Source organism: Schistocerca gregaria, chromosome 2 (assembly GCF_023897955.1).
Source record: "Schistocerca gregaria isolate iqSchGreg1 chromosome 2, iqSchGreg1.2, whole genome shotgun sequence".
Taxonomy (NCBI): Eukaryota; Metazoa; Arthropoda; class Insecta; order Orthoptera; family Acrididae; genus Schistocerca; species Schistocerca gregaria.
The window spans coordinates 784,545,262-784,565,527 of NC_064921.1; the positions used below are offsets into that span (position 1 = coordinate 784,545,262).

At 42.8% G+C, this 20,266-nt stretch overlaps 1 protein-coding gene across 2 annotated transcripts in view; it reads right to left on the reverse strand.

The window, feature by feature from the left end:
- Positions 1–20,266, reverse strand: part of LOC126336475 (uncharacterized) — a 193,052-nt gene that overhangs the window by 81,395 nt on the left and 91,391 nt on the right. The window contains exon 8 of one of the 2 annotated variants that reach the window (XM_050000216.1): positions 10,221–10,596. The exons of the other annotated variant lie outside the window; for it this stretch is intronic. Coding sequence (XP_049856173.1) covers positions 10,454–10,596 — 143 coding nt within the window. The 3' untranslated portion in view covers positions 10,221–10,453. Of the gene's footprint in view, positions 1–10,220; positions 10,597–20,266 lie in introns of those variants that run through there. 2 annotated transcript variants of the gene reach the window in all.

The window sequence follows — 20,266 nt, forward strand, 5'->3', positions numbered from 1 at the left end:
TATAACCTGTCTTCGGGTTCAACCAGTTTACTGGATATCATATCATGATTCAGAACACAATCTGTAACTTCAGCAGTCTGTAGGGACCTCACCATCGATAACGCAAGTGCAAGATAGTGGTGGAGTTCCCGTGATGAGAGTATCTTTGACGTAGACAGTCTGTTGTGTTCTGTTCTATTGTATACACGCGTCATGAGGCATCTCTGTGTTCAGCGATACAAGTGTATGTGAATTCCACTCATCTGGTCACTGCACTTTACTAAAGGCATTCTGGCCAGGAATTAACACTGTGCTGATCCCTCAGCGAACAACAGCGACTAGTACAATATAATCAGTGTACTTCGACTGACTGCCTTCTCTTTGATAATGAAGCTATCACACAATTACCACTCTAGAGAACGACAGGTGCTAGAAAGTAACTGTCTTGATGCTTCGTATGGTGTTTCACTATCCGGATCAACCTGTATTAAGTGTGAAACGTGAAAGTGAAATCTCCCGTGCCATACTGTGAACTACAACAATGGCACACATGTGAACCAACAATGTGTAGCGAGTTCCGACCTCCTCATGCACTGCGGTGATGACTTCAGTGCTTCGTCACACCGAAAAGTCAATATTCCGCCAACTACTCTAGTTCTACACAGCAGCAACTTGTCTGATTTACCTGGTGTCTGCGTTGGGTGAAGTTCAGCCGAATCTGTTCGTAAACTCGATTGTGGCCCTCCCAGCGGAGTCATACGAGAAGCGTCTCGGCTTCTATTTTTATTTATTTAATTATTTATTGTTCCGTGGGACCAAATTAAGGAGAAGTCTCCATGGTCATGGAACAAGTCAATACATGAAATTATAACACGATATTAGAAACAGATAGAATGAAATATAAAAAACATAGTCAGGTGACAAGTAAGTTTAAATAAAGAAAATCTACAAAGTAACACAGGAATTTGCTTAATTTTTTTAGATCTTCCAGCAGCTCCTCAACAGAATAGAAGGAGTGAGCCATGAGGAAACTCTTCAGTTTGGACTTAAAAGAGTTTGGGCTACCGCTAAGATATTTTAATTCTTGTGGTAGCTTATTGAAAATGTATGCAGCAGAATACTGCTCTCCTTTCTGCACAAGAGTCAAGGAAGTGCATTCCACATGCAGATTGGATTTCTGCCTAGTATTAACTGAGTGAAAGCTGCTAACTCTTGGGATTAGGCTAATATTGCAAACAACAAACGACATTAAAGAAAATATATACTGTGAGGGCAATGTCAGAATTCCCAGACTATTGAATAGGGGTCGACAAGCGGTTTTCGAACTTACACACACATAGCTCGAACAGCCCGTTTTTGAGCCAAAAATACCCTTTTTGAATCTGAAGAATTACCCCAAAAAATAATACCGTACGACATAAACGTATGAAAATATGCGAAGTAGACTACTTTTCGTGCTGAAGTGTCACTTATTTCAGATACTGTTCTAATGGTAAATAAAGCAGCGTTTAGTTTTTGAACAAGATCCTGGATATGGGCTTTCCACAACAGCTTACTATCTATCCGAACGCCTAGGAAATTGAACTGTTCCATCGTGCTTATAATATACCCATTCAGTCTGATCAAAATATCGGTTCTTGTTGAATTGTGAGTTAGAAACTGTAAAAACTGAGTCTTACTGTGATTTAACATCAAATTTTTTTCCATAAGCCACGAACTTATTTCATGAACTACATTATTTGATACTGTTTCAATATTACACACAAGATATTTCACTACAAAGCTGGTGTCATCAGCAAACAGAAATATTTTTGAATCACCTGTAATACTAGAAGGCATATCATTTATATAAATAAGAAACAACAGTGGCCCCAGCACCGACCCTTGGGGAAAGCCACACCAAACAGTGCCCCATTGGGACTGAACATCACTACCACTCTCAATATTGCGGACAATTACCTTCTGCTTTCTGTTCTTAAAGTAAGAGGCGAACCAATTGTAAGCTACTCCCCTTACTCTATAATGGTCCAACTTCTGAAGTAATATTTTGTGGTCAACACAGTCAAAAGCCTTCGTTAAATCAAAGAAACTCCTAGCGTTCGCAACCTTTTATTTAATCCGTCCAAAACCACACAGAGAAAAGAGAATATAGCATTTTCAGTTGTTACACCATTTCTAAAACCAAACTGAACATTTGACAGCAAGTTATGTGAATTTAAATGCTCCAGTAACCTTGTATATACAACCTTTTCGATAACTTTAGCAAACACCGATGACATAGAAATAGGTCTATAATTGTCAATATTATCCCTGTCTCCCTTTTTATAAAGTGGCTTCCCTACCGAGTACTTTAATCGGTCAGGAAACCAACCACTCCTAAAGGAAAAGTTACAGATATGGCTAAGTACTGGGCTAACATACATAGAACAATACTTCAGTATTCTGCTAGATACCCCGTCATATCCATGAGAGTTCTTGGTCTTTAGTGGTTTAATTATTAACTCAATCTGCCTCTTATCAGTTCTCATGGAGGAACATTTCAGGTGTCTCGGAACGCTTTTTTCTATGAGCGCTATATGACTCCCTGTTGGGACTAAGTTTCTATTTAGTTCACCTGCTATATTCAGAAAGTGATTATTAAATACTGTACATAAATGCGACTTATCAATAACACGGACATTCCCACTACGCACTGATTCTATATCCTCGACCTGTCTCTGCAGACCAGCCACTTGCTTTACGACTGACCATATGGTTTCAATATTATCCTGAGACTTAGTTATTATACCTGCATACCACATACTTTTTGCCTTCCTAATAACATTTTTAAGCACCTTACAATACCGTTTGTAATGGGATGCTGCATTTAGATTCTGACTGTTTCTAACGTATTGATATAGTTGCCACTTTGTTCTACAAGATATTCTTATCCCTCTAGTCAGCCACCCAGGCTGCCTGTTTGTGCTAGTACCCTGTTTTGAACATTCTAACGGAAAGCAACTTTCAAAGAGCACGAGAAAAGTCTTGAGAAAAGCATTATATTTATCGTCTACTGTATCAGAACTATAAACATCTTGCCACTCTTGTTCCTTGATAAGGTTTACAAAGGTCTCTACAGCAACTGGATCAGCTTGCCTAAACAGCTGATGACTATATTAAACAAGTGTTGCAGCAGAAAAATCTTTTAGAGTTAAAATTTGTGCATCATGATCTGAAAGGCCATTCACCTTTTTGCTAACAGAATGCCCTTCTGGTAATGAGGAATGAACAAAAATGTTGTCTATGGTTGTTCTACTGTTCCCTTGCACTCTCGTTGGAAAGAATAAGGTTTGCATAAGATTATATGAATTAAGGAGGTCTACCAGCATTCTCTTCCTTGCACAATCACTTATACAATTAATATTGAAGTCACCGCATATAACTAACTTTTTCCTATAAAGTAAACCAAGAACCTCCTCTAGCTATAGCAAAAATGTTGTAAAATCAGAGTGTGGGGATCTATAAATAACAACAGTTATACATTTAGCTCCATTAAATTTAACCACACCTGCACAACATTCAAACACCCTTTCAGTGCAGTACTTTGAAACATCAATTGACTCAAATGGGATTCCGTTTTTCACATACATGGCTACTCCCCCAAACCGCAAAGAGCTCCTAGAAAAGCTGCCAGCCAACCTGTATCCTGGTAAAGGAAGCCTCTGAATTATCTCCTTATTTAAGAATTGTTCAGATACACCAATAGTTTCAGGTTCAACATCTATAAGCAATTCACTAACTTTATCTCTAATACCTTGTATATTTTGATGAAATATACTAATTCCCTCATTACTCGGATACCTAAGCTTTGTCAAAAGTGGTTCCTTTGTTAGAGAGACTTCCCTTAAGCAGGAATACCTATCAGCTGACTTCAATCTAAAAAAGGTGCAGCTCTAACACCCACTGCTGCAGGAATTTTCCCATGAGTGATCCCACCAACCCCACCTATGCTGTCACCTATAGGCTTTGCTAACCTTCCCTTTCCATACCTGTTGAGGTGCAGGCCATGTCTAGTGAAACCCGTCCTGCTGATAGACTCCACCGACACCACTGAAATGTGACACATTCTTTCGGTCATCAGTGCACCTCCAAGTCTCATGTTATTACGCCTGACGGCTGTATTAAGATAAGGCCGATCGTGACGCTGAAGCAGTTCCACGAAATGCACATTCGTGTTGCCAGTCTGAGTGGCTATCTTTTCCAGGTCACCATCTATGTCATACTCCCCATCCCTATCAATACTATTACCAGCCCCACCGACAATCACTACCTGATCCTCTTTAGTAAAATCCCTACATAACGCCCCCATGTTAACGGTCACCTGAGCCAATCCTGCATTAGGCTTCACAATGCTGGTGACCTGGTACTCAATCCCCAGCACTTCCTGCAACTGCTGGCCTACACCTCTGCCATGAGAACTACCTAACAGCAGAACCTTCTTCTTCCTCTTCGACTTTCCAACTGTTCTAGCCACCGTAACTACTGAAGTCTGCTGCATACTTCCTACATCTTCAGCTACTAGTGATTCCTCTCATCCGCACTGCATGGTCCCAGCTATTTCATCCGCCGCCATCCTCGGACGACATAGCACATGAACAAGGAAATTAGTGTGCAGTATATATTCAATGAAGTTTTCATCCCAACAGCACAGCAACATGGCTAGCAAACATTGACTACATCTTCAGAGCCAAGTCATCTCTGACAACTCTTCCAAGTTCATCGCCTTATTGAGCAGCATGAGAGGGCTCACCCACATTATCAGTGACATCACTCTAGCACCTCCAGAGGACCGTGCATTCGACGCTGCTAAAGAGGTGTTGCTTCACCAGCTCACAAAGACACTAAAGCTACAGTTGCAGATGGTGATTTAAAAGCACACAGGGTAACAGAACGTCTTCTCAGCTTTGGAGACATCCCCGTACATCTATGACATCTTCTCACATATCCGACATCACGCTTCAAACGTTAGGGCTCATCAAGCAAGTGCCTCTGATGCAGTTCGCACCGCTGTTGCATGGCAGCAGGACGATGGAATGCAAATTAGTCCTGGCTGACAGACGTTTTGTAGTCCTGCAGCAACAACATACGCGAAGGTACCAGACAACAACGACCGCCGCAAGTACGCTCCTAGCACGAAACGCCGCCCGCAGCCGACAGTAGCTAATCCGATACGAGCGGTTCCGTACACTCACGAGACTGACGTCACTGGCACCCGCTGCGAAGCCGCTGACCTTTGTCCAGCTGAACCAACCTCGCGTTTAGCAAACAATAACATTCCGCACACCGCTGGGTCACCGCGAATGGGGCTGAGATGGTTCTACGCAGGCTCTGGCAAACACGCACGCAACTATTCGAAGTCGAGCGGCTTCCGAAACACAAAACGCGATTCGGATCGCGGCACGCGGGGATACCGCCCACAGCTCAGACACGGGTGTTAAACTCGTTTTTCCCCTTCTCTAAGCAATAATGGTGGACTCTAGGTACCAGATAACTCAACAAATCAGTACTTTCTGATCGAGATCAGCTATGAAGTGAGAACCGTCGCCCGGGAGAAACCACAAAAGGAAGTTACAACACTGTCCATTCAACCACATACTGTAAATGAATCTCTCATCCAACTTCGCAGAACTACAACACACACCACGTGAGAAATGTCCGTGGCAATGATTCCCGGTGTTTAAGAACCGATCTTACATGCGGATTTTCTCCATTGCTTTCATATCCCTCCAGATTTGATACGAGGAATACTTAAGCACACCAGCACATAAAGCGCTCGCCATGGTGTTAGCAGTGGGGAAACACACTTACAGCTGCGACAGAATACAACACTTGCTCTGCCACCGACACAGGTCGGTACGATGAATTTTTCTTGAAGTGCGCAAACGTCCTCAGTGTGTGACCTTCTGCCCCTCAGTGCTCGGATATGACATTTCAACAGAGTTATTCGACACGAAATTGTGCATAAAATTTAGCCCAGTGACGTCATACTGGCCATAATTACATCGAGATCATCGGCTGATGGGTTCCTAGGATACAATTTCCTCTAAGCATGCTAGCAGAGCCTGCTATCATTGCACAAACTACACTGTCGCCTCCACGGCCCAGTATTCCATCGTCACAACCTGACGATCTCAATGCAGATCAACAATTCCGCTACGGCGGCCCCTTTCAACTTCCACTCTGTCACCCCAGTGTGACCTTTGCAGAGGCAGGGCGAGGATCACAACACGACATTCTTTTTCTCCTCTCTCTCCGAGGAACAACCCAGCTGTGTCCCGCTTGGCAGCCAGCCATGGCGCGGTTTGTCCCAGGTACCTGATCGATGTCAATAGCTGCGACCTCTGGCGACTTAATCCCTCAGTGCTCCACATTCCTGGGAAGGGGGATGGTGGCGAACAAGGGAGGGCGCTCTGGGGAGACTTCACCATCGATAACGCAGTGCTTGACGATAAGACACTTTGGTTACTGGCGGAGCTCCGCTTCGAGGAGAGAATATTTATGTGGGATGTCTGCTGTCCATATTAAGCAATAAAGTCCACGTGGATTCCATCCACTTGCCCTCTGCATTTCACTACAAGCTACAAGCATTCCCTTCCCGCGCCCGGGCTCCCGTGTTCGATTCCCGGGGGGTCAGGGATTTTCTCTGCTTCGTGATGACTGGGTGTTCTGTGATGTCCTTACGTTAGTTAGGTTTAAGTAGTTCTAAGTTCTAGGGGACTGATGACCACAGATGTTAAGTCCCATAGTGCTCAGAGGCACAAGCATTGCAACCAGGAATTCTCCCAAGTCCGTCACTGTCCATGGCAGCTACCAGTGCATTTACTCAGCGCTGGCGCATCCAATTTGCAGGTTATTATATGTTTATCTAAAAGGTAGCAGCCGTGACTTGGAGACGCCAGCTATGGCCACTTCCCAGCCCGCTGTAGGATCACATCGGTTCGTCTTCTTCCTGCTGGTACTGCAACTGAGATTTGGCAACAAGGCAGGGTATGTTTGGCAACTCTTTGATCGACGAGTTACTTCCTGGAGTGCACGGAAATAAGCTTCAAAGTTCACTTGATTTTACCTGTCATTTCCATTGAATAATCACAGTTATTATCCTTTGAGGTGTAATAAAAGATTGAAAATTTGCGGTTTTCAGCCCAGGAAAGTCGTTGCACTTGGAAATCGCAACTAATCTCGTCCTTTAATTAGCGGTTTACGAGTTCTAGCAACCACTGGCCTCGTAATACGAAGCTAAGAGACATACCTATTCGCCAGCTCTTTGGTAACGTGCTGACTTGTGAAAAAGCATCTGTTATGGTTCGCAGTTATAATCTCACTAACTGTAACGTTTTTATCCCTTCTGTGGAAGAGCTACAAGCAGTCAGATCAAACATCGATAAGGAAATCGCAAGAAAATACTTTCGGCTCATGGTGAAAAACTGAAGATGCTGCACAACAGGTAACGCCTCTTTCCGCTGCTGACAAGCAAATTTTGGGTTTCTACGAATATATAACTTTACTTATGAAATGCCACATTTGCATACCTCTTAAGTATGGCACAGCATACCAATTAAACACAGACCAAATCAAAATCTAAGTGAGTAGTATTTTACCAATTAGCGTCGATAGAGGAACGCTTGTGTACAGATACTGAGTTTTATTAAAACAGACTTTCGTCGAAAGGTTATTGTGGGTAGTTTTATTACATTTATCATAATACAGCTCGCAATTTTCGAAGGTTTCCTTTAGTTCTGTTAAAACAATAGTAAACATGAGAAAGAAATTAATCATCAACGATATATGCGAATTCTCTGATGTTATCTATAACAGTCTGAAAATGCACATGCGGTTTATTGAGTACATGCATGTAGAAAACTTGTTCTGAGTTAAAGCTCTCAAACAAGGTTTGAAGAAGAATAAAATGGCACTACCAGACGACAGCTAACGTAGCTAAGTTAGCCCTTTTTCCACATATGACAATTTTGGGTTGAGAAGTGAAGGGAATTATGTTACAAGTTCCATTAGATTGATAACTTTAGCAGACAGCTAGAAAGACGGAAGCCTCTCAACACTGGCCACCACGGAAGTGTTCAGCACGTTTGCTGTAAGGCACAGCAATCCCCAAGCAAGTGCAACCCAAAAGCGTATAAATAACTAGCCATTTTGTTCGACTGTGCCACAGGACAGTCTGGCATGAGACGAGAGGTGCTTGAGCCGCCGTCTAACCAAGCCAGCACAGGCCCTGTGAAGCATTAGCCCATGGGCGCTGCGTCACCTGCCTGCCGTCTGCTGGTCAGCGCTGAGGACGAGAGCTAAGTCAACACAGTCGTGGGACTGGGATCATCGCTGACAAAGGCAGTTGCTCCACGCAGCACCGCTTGGCTGATGCCGTGCTGTGTTAGCACTGCTTGAGGTCACACACACATACACATACACACACACACACACACTACGCTGGATGCCTCAGCCACACTGCTGTTGCCTGCATTGAATCATGGTGGGGAGAAGAAATGAAGATAATTTGTTACTTCTGTCTGTTTGTCTGGCGTCACACGGCGTCCCCCCTGCACCCCTCCTGCTCCAGATCACTTCAGAGTCAATGCCATCAAAAACTTGTTTGATTGCAGAGACAGGATGTTTTAGCTGATAACACCTTACGATTCATCTGGATCAGGGCCGGCCAGAAATTCTGCACGCGTGCGGTGCTCCTGCACATGTGTAACTTCCGGGTCAAAGCGTGCACTCCGCAGGCGTCAGCGTTCATATAGTGCATGTGTCTACCCACAGATGTCGCTTTATCCACTTGCTGGGATACTCTGTACAGGCGCATTCTAGTGCTCTTTCCACAGCTTGCAAGCCAACCATGGGAAGGTATTTCGCGTATTAAACATTTAAAATACTGTCACCGTCTACTCATTAAGACGTCTACTTTTATGTTAACGGTTTAACCCAGTAAGAGAAGTAATACAGTTAACAACCAGGGGTTTTTATTAAGGCAGCTTGACTGACGGCACGTAAATACGAGTATGTTTTGGATCTAGTATTTAAGAAACAGAGCACTTAGCGACTTCCAACGAACCTTATTCATGATTTCAAATAACATTAAACTAATGCAAAGTTTCCTATAAATAATTCTCGGTGTCCTTAGTTACAGCCACATAATTTCTGTCTCACTGACCACTGAACAGAATGATAACCGCAGACCTCTCGATGATCACCTGTTACTTCAATACCATTATTGCTACATCTTTCATCAGCTCCGTCTGAAATCTGCATAATAACCGACAATTAGATGAATGTTACGTTTTATCGACTTCAGCTGAGCGTAGCCCTTCACACATTAAAAAAAAAAAAACCTGTAAATTTAAGTATACATTGGAACAATCGGTTTAATGACCAACTTTCCTGATAATAATGTAACATGGAGCAGAATAAGGCACTAATGCACAGTTAGTAAACAATTTTTAATTATGAAAGGAATAAATCCAAACACGTTTATCCCTGGCCATGAGAAATGATAATCGAGTTGATGTGTCTCATCCATTTTTTAAGGACATTTAATTTTGCTTGCCGTTCTTCACTCTTGAGTACAATACTCTCGTCTTTGTGATATGTATTGTAGTGTCTTTCAATTGAAAACTTACCCTGGCCGCCTATTGTTCGGCGGCATAGCAAACACTGTGAGTTTTCACCAACGGCTACAAAAAAGAATTGCAGTTCTCAGTCATTTTTAAACGACTGAGAAAGAGATCTCCCGTCCTTTGCTTTTTCACAGTACCTGCCATTTCTCAGAACCAGGTGTAAATGAGACTGGGTATGTTACGCTCTTGCTTGTACCACATAAACAGGGAAGCGGAGCCGCCGCCGTTCATTTAGGACACATGTCGAATAACAGATGTCGCTGTCGCTCGCTGTCGCACACGTGCGCACATGTGCAGCACTTCCGCAAGTCTGCACACTGTGCAGTGTTTGGCCGGCCCTGATCTGGATTAAAGCCAAAGGCAATAAATATCCAGATAGCTCTTTCATGTTGAAATGTATTCTTCTGTGTACACTACGGATTTCCCCGGTAACCCTCTTTGTGACATCTTCATACTGAGTTTTAGGTTGAATCAGCTGATACATGGTGTGGTATTGAGGATGCAATTAAATGTATAACGCCTGGATGTATATGTTAGAAATTTTATTGTGCATGTATTCTTAATTACAAACAGTTGTTACATTTGACATCTTGGATATTCGGGAATCCAGCCGGAGGATATTCGAGTCGTTTTCGCACGATAATTCAACAGCGTGCCTCGCTGTCTTCTGCAGGTGCTACCAGTCTACAGATCTCCGGGAAAGCATGAAGAATTACACTTGTTACATTTGCTCCTCAACGACGCAGAATTCTTGTTGTTTGTGACTGATCTTCAGTAGGTGTGCTTCATACATTTCTCTTATTTCTTCGCTATGGGTCAAAGATGGGTATTGACGGCTTCACGCAAGTCATAAACGGTGGTATCTCGCACGTGCATTTGATACTGTGTACGTCAGTTGACAGAAGTTCGTCTCCAATATTCAGCCTGTGATCTCCAAACAAGCACTGCTCATCTGTAATGTTTCAGAGACATAAATACATCGTGATTACTTCACCAGTGATAAGAACATTTGTGAGTCTAACATAGGCAAACATATGCAAAACAGTTATTAAGCTGAAAATCAGATCAGGAACTAAAAGCGGGATGCTTCTGCTAGTTGCAAAACTCCTTTCATCAACTTCCTGTCTTTTACAAAGAGGCACGATTTGTAGACGTGTTGCCATATTTCAGCCTCCTCTCCGTATCTGCAAGGCGCACGGGTGATGTATCTTGCACATGTATGGAATTTGGCTTGCGTGAGCCAATCCCGCTCGTGAGCTCGAATTTTCAGTTGTGCGGAAGCATAGTCAATTCAGAAGCTTCTCTCTGACACTGAATTCTGTTTCGTTCGGACCTGTCTGGGAGCGAATTCCGTACCGTGAGGTAGTGGACGCTGGCTGCGCTTTTCACCGTGTGCGAGATCGCAACGCGCACTAGATAAAGCAACACTTTCCAGACGTACCCGAATGCATTTATGTAGATCGCGTTTGTTTATCGAGTCGCGGTCAGTCGGAGTAAATTGTCGTGCCGCGCTCTAGTTCAAATTTAAATGGAATCAAGCTTTCCTTAGCGATCGATTCAAAACCGAGAGTCCACTTCGATAGCGATGTCCATTCGCCCTTCATTCGTCCGTGAACTGACGTGGTATTCTGTCATTCTCTCATTCAGTCAAATGTGAGCCTTACTAAGATTATTTAATGAATACTGTAAAAATTGGTGTATTGTGCCCCGTTGCGAAGCTCCTGAGGTTGCTTGAAGCTGCCTGTGTGAAGCTGTCTCTTATCTGTGTCAAACAGTGAACGTTATACCATATCTGCAACAATGTCCGCTTTCTTGTCTTTACACCACAATTGTTTGTTATTGGAACCATGGATGTCCACAGTCAGCTCTGACCTCGAGTCCTTTACTTAATTAGCTGTTGTGTTTAAACAAGCAATTCATTCACTTCTTGGGGGCCACACTTTTATGATTAATGAAGTACCGCCTGGAGGCCATTTTTTGGATGAAATCTCTCAACAAGATCGTCAAAATCGTTACAATTCGCGGGTTAATACTTTTGGGAAAGTAATCTCTAATTTCTTTCGTTTTTGAAATCTCACCGATGGTTAATGCACTGTTGTCCAAAATGGAAGCAGAAAACTGCGGTTTCCCTGTCCTGTGTCTAATTCACAATATAATCACACAAATTGTGAACAGATGTCGTTACGATCGTGTTCTGCACGGAAGATGGCATTCCGATCAACGGACAAACACAAAAGCAATGACGTAAAGGCATCTATCAAGCGGGACACTGTTTGCTGATTAGTACCTCATCCATAATCACTGTGTACAGGGTCACAGAGGGTGCAGTATGGCATAGAGAAGATGCCTACAGACTCTCTGCTGTGGAGGGCCATAGGAAGAACGGAGGCAGGGAAGTCGTAAACTGATGTGGCCCGATGGCTTAATATGAATCGTCTGTTGTGAGGTGTGTTTATAGAGACCGAAAGTGTATCCCAGAGAGAAGGACACGGCCGATCACGTGTGACGTCAGAAGAGTGGACCGTTATTAGGCTGTAAGAGCACGACAGTACGCACTGCATCTGGCATCTGATCTCTCAATATCCGGTCGATGTTTTGTATCGAGGCAAAAGGTGTACAGAAGGCTTCAGCAGAGTAGCCTTTATTGTTGGAGACCTACTGTCTGGTTCCCTCTGGCGTGTCTTCACAGAAGGGAACGTCTAGAGTGGAGCCGTCAACGTACCAACAGGACGGTCGAACAGTTGGCCGATGTTCTTTTCACAGATAAGTCACGATTTTGTTTGGAGAGTGATTCTCGACGGATTCGCATCTGGAGTGCCCGTGGAACACGATTTATGGACCCAGACGTGGAAAGATACTGATATCGATGAGGATCGTTAATGGTGTAGGCAGGGATTATGTTGACTACTTGAACACTTCTTCATGAAATTATACGCATGAATCAGCAAGATGTAACTGCTGTCAGGTACCGTGAGGATATCTTGGGATCTCATGCGCTGTTGTTTCGGGGTGCTGTGGGTGCAGACTTCGTACTGACGGACGATAATGCTCGACTTGATGAGGTTTTTTTTGGAAACGGAAGATATTGTACGAATGGTGTGGTCTGCTCGCTCTCTCGGTCTGAATCCCATAGAGTACGTCACGGATGCACCAGGGAGATGGCTTGCATCATGCCGGCATCCACCAACAACTCTCCAAGACTTGTGAGCAGCTCTGCAGGAAGAATGGGCGTTATTGCCACAACATGAGGTTGATAACGTCACACACAGCATGTCCTATCGTCGTCAGGCATGTGTTCGCGACAGATGTGGTCACACCTCACGTTGTTGTTGTCTTCAGTCCTGAGACTGGTTTGATGCAGTTTTCTATGGTACTCTATCCTGTGCAAGCTTCTTCATCTCCCAGTACCTACTGCAACCTACATCCTTCTGAATATGCTTAGTGAATTCATCTCTTGGTCTCCCTCTACGATTTTTACCCTCCACGCTGCCGTCCACTACTAAATTTGTGATCCCTTGATGCCACAAAACATGTCCTACCAACCGATCCCTTCTTCTAGTCAAGTTGTGCCACAAACATCTCTTCTCCCCAATCCTATTCAATACCTCCTCATTAGTTACGTGATCTATCCACCTTATCATCAGTATTCTGCTGTAGCACCATATTTCGAAAGCTTCTATTCTCTTCTTGTCCAAACTAGTTATCGTCCGTGTTTCACTTCCATACATGGCTACACTCCAAACTAATACTTTCAGAAACGACTTCCTGATACATAAATCTATATTCGATGTTAACAAATTTCTCTTCTTGAGAAACGCTTTCCTTGCCATTGCCAGTCTACATTTTATATCCCCTCTACTTCGACCATCATCAGTTATTTTACTTCCTAAATAGCAAAACTCCTTTACTACTTTAAGTGTCTCATTTCCTAATCTAATTCCCTCAGCATCACCCGATTTAATTTGACTACATTCCATTATCCTCGTTTTGCTTTTGTTGATGTTCATCTTATATCCTCCTTTCAAGACACTGTCCATTCCGTTCAACTGCTCTTCCAAGTCCTTTGCCGTCTCTGACAGAATTACAATGTCATCGGCGAACCTCAAAGTTTTTACTTCTTCTCCATGAATTTTAATACCTACTCCAAATTTTTCTTTTGCTCCTTTACTGCTTGCTCAATATACAGATTGAATAACATCGGGGAGAGACCACAACCCTGTCTTACTCCTTTCCCAACCACTGCTTCCCTTTCATGCCCCTCGACTCATATGACTGCCACCTGGTTTCTGTACAAATTGTAAATAGGCTTTCGCTCCCTGTATTTTACCCCTGCCACCTTTAGAATTTGAAAGAGAGTATTCCAGTCAACATTGTCAAAAGCTTTCTCTAAGTCTACAAATGCCAGAAACGTAGGTTTGCCTTTCCTTAATCTTTCTTCTAGGATAAGTCGTAAGGTCAGTATTGCCTCACGTGTTCCAACATTTCTACGGAATCCAAACTGATCCTCCCCGAGGTCCGCATCTACCAGTTTTTGCATTCGTCTGTAAAGAATTCGCGTTAGTATTTTGCAGCTGTGACTCATTAAACTGATAGTTCGGTAATTTTCACATCTGTCAGCACCTGCTTTGTTTGTGATTGGAATTATTATATTCTTCTTGAAGTCTGAGGGAATTTCACCTGTCTCATACATCTTGCTCACCAGCTGGTAGAGTTTTGTCCAGACTGGCTCTCCCAAGGCCGTCAGTAGTTCTAATGGAATGTTGTCTACTCCGGGGGCCTTGTTTCGACTCAGGTCTTTCAGTGCTCTGTCAAACTCTTTACGCAGTATCGTATCTCCCATTTCATCTTCATCTACATCCTCTTCCCTTTCAATAATATTGTCCTCAAGTACATCGCCCTTGTATAAACCTTCTATATACTCCATCCACCTTTCTGCGTTCCCTTCTTTGCTTAGAACTGGTTGGCCATCTGAGCTCTTGATATTCATACAAGTAGTTCTCTTCTCTCCAAAGGTCTCTTTAATTTTCCTGTAGGCAGTATCTATCTTACCCCTAGTGAGATAAGCTTCTAAATCCTTACGTTTGTCCTCTAGCCATCCCTGCTTAGCCATTTTGCACTTCCTGTCGATCTCATTTTTGAGACGTTTGTATTCCTTTTTGCATGCTTCAATTACTGCATTTTTATATTTTCTCCTTTCATCAATTAAATTCAATATTTCTTCTGTTACCCAAGGATTTCTAGCAGCCCTCGTCTTTTTACCTACTTTATCCTCTGCTGCCTTCACTACTTCATCCCTCATAGCTACCCATTCTTTTTCTACTGTATTTCTTTCCCCTATTCCTGTCAATTGTTTCCTTATGCACTCCCTGAAACTCTGTACAACCTCTGGTTCTTTCAGTTTATCCAGGTCCCATCTCCTTAATTTCCCACCTTTTTGCAGTTTCTTCAGTTTTAATCTACAGGTCATAACCAATAGATTGTGGTCAGAGTCCACATCTGCCCCTGGAAATGTCTTACAACTTAAAACCTGGTTCCTAAATCTCTGTCTTACCATTATATAATCTATCTGATACCTTTTAGTATCTCCAGGATTCTTCCATGTATACAACATTCTTTCATGATTCTTAAACCAAGTGTTAGCTATGATTAAGTTGTGCTCTGTGCAAAATTCTACTAGGCGGCTTCCTCTTTCATTTCTTAGCCCCAATCCATATTTACCTACTATGTTTCCTTCTCTCCCTTTTCCTACACTCGAATTCCAGTCACCCATGACTATTAAATTTTCGTCTCCCTTCACTACCTGAATAATTTCTTTTATCTCATCATACATTTCATCAATTTCTTCATCATCTGCAGAGCTAGTTGGCATATAAACTTGTAGTACTGTAGTAGGCATGTGATTTGTGTCTATCTTGGCCACTATAATGCGATCACTATGCTGTTTGTAGTAGCTTACCCACACTCCTATATTTTTTATACATTATTAAACCTACTCCTGCATTACCCCTATTTGATTTTGTATTTATAACCCTGTATTCACCTGACTAAATGTCTTGTTCCTTCTGCCACCGAACTTCACTAATTCCCACTATATCTAACTTTAACCTATCCATTTCCCTTTTTAAATTTTCTAACCTACCTGCCCGATTAAGGGATCTGACATTCCACGCTCCGATCTGTAGAACGCCAGTTTTCTTTCTCCTGATAACGTCATCCTCTTGAGTAGTCCCAGCCCGGAGATCCGAATGGGGGACTATTTTACCTCCGAAATATTTTACCCAAGAGGACGCCATCATCATTTAATCATATAGTAAAGCTGCATGTCCTCGGGAAATATTACGGCTGTAGTTTCCTCTTGCTTTCAGCCGTTCGCAGTACCAGCACAGCAAGGCCGTTTTGGTTAATGTTGCAAGGCCAGATCAGTCAATCATCCAGACTGTTGCCCCTGCAACTACTGAAAAGGCTGCTGCTCCTCTTCAGGAACCACATGTTTGTCTGGCCTCTCAACAGATACCCGTCCGTTGTGGTTGCACCTACGGTACGGCCATCTGTATCGCTGAGGGACGCTAGCCTCCCCACCAACGGCAAGGTCCATGGTTCATGGGGGGGGGGGGGGGGTCACACACCTCACACTGAGCACATTAATCAGTTGTGAAAATGCGTGTGCCAATTCGTTAAGTTGGAAAAAAAAATGAAGGAAATTTTGTCTACCGTTATACATGTTGCATTCGATTACATTCTGTATTATTTACATCGTCTCTACTTTACTATCACCTGTTTATACCGTATTGTGGCAAAATAAACGCAACATTGAAAAATTTCCGTTTGTTGTTTTAATTTAGGGCACCAGTGTACATATGCATTTCAATAAGACGAAGCTCTTTACGTTGGGAATCTATTAGCTTTGCAGTTCTCCTACGCTAATACTAATCTGTTTCCTGAAACACACGAACAAAAGTTACAGCTCGCTTAGGGGAGTTTAATGGATCTCACTGAATACTTTCAGTCGGACGGCGTTATCACTTGGGCCACCCTGATAATAAACTGTAAGTCAGTTACGTAGACGTTCCAGAAATGTTCTTAAACATTCAAGCCAAAGGTTCAAGACAACGGCTACCATTCAAAAGTATTACAAATGGTTTAAATGGCTCTGAGCACTATGGGACTTAACATCTGAGGTCATCAGTGCCCTAGATATTAAAACTACTTAAACCTAAATAACCTAAGGACATCACACACATGCATGCCCGAGGCTGGATTCGAGCCTGCGACCGTAGTAGTCGCGGAATTCCGGACTGAAGCGCCTAGAACCGTTCGGCCACAGCGCCCGGTAAATGTATTACAATTGCTCAGATTGCGAAAATATGAGAAAAAGAGTTAAATTTTGTTTTTTTACCTTATTCTGTTTGCAAACTTTTCTGAATAAGGTCAAATAGGTTGTTAATTGTGTAGCATGCTACCTCCAAAAAGGCGAGCTTTGCTTTTTAGTGAACATAGAAGTCGGTCCTACCTGGTGCAAGATCCCACACGTTTGAACAATACTCAAGAATTGGTCAAACAAGCGCCTAGTATGCCACTTTGTTCGTGGATTACATTTCCTTAAGATTCTTGCTACGAACCTCACTCTGACAGCTGCTTTTCTTACTATTAGCTTTATGTAGTCTTTATACTTAAGGTCACTGTGGATAGCTACTCCTAGATATTTCACGGTAGATACTGTTTCCAGCAATTTGTCTTCATTAGTGTCCTTGTGTAGTAGTGCATTTCTTTTCTTAAATATGAGCGATATGTTACTTCTGTTTACGTTCACGGTCAAGTGCCAGAGATTGCACCATTCGTCACTCCTCTGCAGATCATTCTGCAAATCGATACTGTCTTCTGTCGTTGCTACCGGAATAACTACCCTACTGCTACGGACATTTCTTTACAATACTGTATCTGGAACTCATCCAGTGTGTATGAGCCGTGGCCGCTCATTTCACTGTCAGTAACTTTTAGCCGGCGTCTCACTAGGGCACACGAATTACTCCCCTGTGCGTTTATCACAGCCGCGCCTAGTCTTCATAATCGGCCGCTAGAGTCGCGTCTAGTGGGAGAGAGACCTCCGAAGAGCACGGCGCAGGCAGTTGACAGGAGTTTTCTTACGGCACGGCGCCGGTGATTGGGCGGTGGAAGGGGGGAGGGGCAGCAGCAGTTGTTGGAGCAACGGACACTGGCGGTGGATCGGCACGGTGTCTTTTCCAGGTCGTCGTTTACACTTCTTCGCCAGGACTGGGCAGAAGGCAAAGGACTGGTTCGCTTACGTTTTGCGCAACAGGCTGTTCAGCTCTGTGCACAGATTTTCCGCCCCGCAAGCTGTTTGAACACGTGTTAGTGTTTTTGTTTCATTGAGTCGCCATGCATGCCTTGTTACTTGTCTCTGTGATTTTGTGAATAGCGTATTGCCCTGCCTGCTCTGTGCAATTTTGAAACAACTTGTGTTAATCTGCTGGCCAGCGCCATGGTTATGTCGTTATGCTTATGTAATACGACCAGTTGTCACGCCTATATCTGGGGCCTACGGCTTATTTTTTTTTAAATGTTTTTCTTCTAAGATTCTTGCGCAAGAGACGCCGTTGTTCTAAGATTTAATGCTTGTTGTCGCTTGGTTTTAGAAGCAGGCGGGGTTTCTGGTATTACTATTATCCAGCCCTTTTAAACATGTTCTTAACTCCGGCAAATGGTGAGACCCTAAGAAACAGTTCATTATATTTCTTCCTGGGAGGAATTACAGCTCCCTTTCTGTAGTTCTCTGTTATCGAAGGCTATTTCCTATGTCATATCAATTTATTGGAAAGGCTCTAGAAATGCAGTCATGGTTGAAGCATAACTTTCACTTGTAGTATATAACAGTTAGTTTCTTGTTTGTTAACAGCACTTAGTAAGTTGGTGGGAGAGTGCCCCGTGTCGGCGGCTGCTCGCCGCCTGGGTCTGGCTTAGCTGCAGCCGTGTCGACGGCTCTCTAGCATATCCTAGCGCGGCTTGCTGTTTGGTTGCAGTCGCATGTCCTGGCTGTCTGCGGTCGAGCTGAGTATCTTACGTTATCTGGCTTGCACTGTAGACGAAATTCTGCAGTCGGCCTAGAGGCTTAGATTAACTGGCTTCGCACAGGAAATTTTCTCTTTAATGTTCAATACATGTTGTATTTTAATTGTATCAACTGTGGTTTTTTGGTGAAACACTGTAAATTAACTAAACAAACACAGTTTTTTGCCTTGTTTCACAATTTTATTAATAATGTTACTGCACAACCTAGGTTTCGGGTTATAAGACCATTTCAAGTACATTATTGGGGAGTCACTAATGTACTAGAAAATGGGCTTGTAAGCCGAAACCTAGTTTGTGCAGTAACATTATTAATAAAATTGTGAAACAAGGCAAAAAATAGTGTTTGTTTAGTTAACATATTGTATTCTTGTTCTAAGTTTTATTGTAAATGTTTGGGTAATTCCTATGTTACCTTTGTTAATATTTATCTTTTGGGGTTCCACTTAACGATTTGAACTTAAAATTGCTTGAAGGAATTTATCAATATATAGATATAGGTGTTCGTTATCTCTGCGCGCTATACCAGATTGGAATAATAAAGGATTGTGAAGGTGGTTCGATGAACCTTCTGCCAGGCAATTAAATGTGATTTGCAGAATATCCATGTAGATGCAGATGAAGATCAAGGGCTGTCTTCAACTATTTTAACTGGCTAGTTTATTTAAAATTGTTTAATTTAGAAATTTTTAAAAAGGCCGATATTGTTAAGGTCTTATTTGTCGAATATGAAGTTATTATTGTAATTTAACGGCCGTCTTACTCACTATTCTGAATGCCCATAACAGCAAATTAACATCAGTTTTTCTACCTGTTTTTCAAAGGAGACCTGTCATCAGAAAATACGTAAAAATAATGTTGTTGTACAAGAATAAATGATGTAAATTAAAGGGTCCTAGTCCTTCCATATAATTTCCCTGATCCTCGTAATTCCCGATTTCAGTGTAAAAAGATCTTCCCTGTTTCTAATTAGTCAGAGTTCCATAAACTCTAGCATGTTCCCGAATCACGTTGTATGTTCACCAGGATCCTGTAGCTCATAATTTATGTTGCTCGAAATCTGAAGCACAACGTGTATCCAGAAAGCAATTTCCCATTGTTCTTTTCTGTGTAAACAAGTATTTCGAATCTTCTTTTCTGGCTGCCTTCCAGCACCTCGCCCATAATATGAGCGTGCTCCTCCCTGGCCTCCTCTTCACCTTCCACCTGTCCTTTTAACGGCTGCGTTTTTAACCCCCTCCTTTAACACACGTCCTCTCCAGTTTGTTTTTCCTTCAGTTTCGTTACACTCAGTAAATGTCTCCGCTCCCTCACTACTCATGTTTCAACCTAACAATTCAAGCTGGTCTTTCCTTCCTCCACCACGTACACATCTAGAAAGACCGCAGTCTCGCTCTGTTATCCTTTGTCATTGTCAGCTTCCCAGCAGCATACAGAAAGACTCTTCAGATACGCCGACTCTCGGTTAATTAAAAAATGAATCACAAACAACATAGTGGCTTAGTAAACGAGACACAATAAATGTAACTGAATGAGTG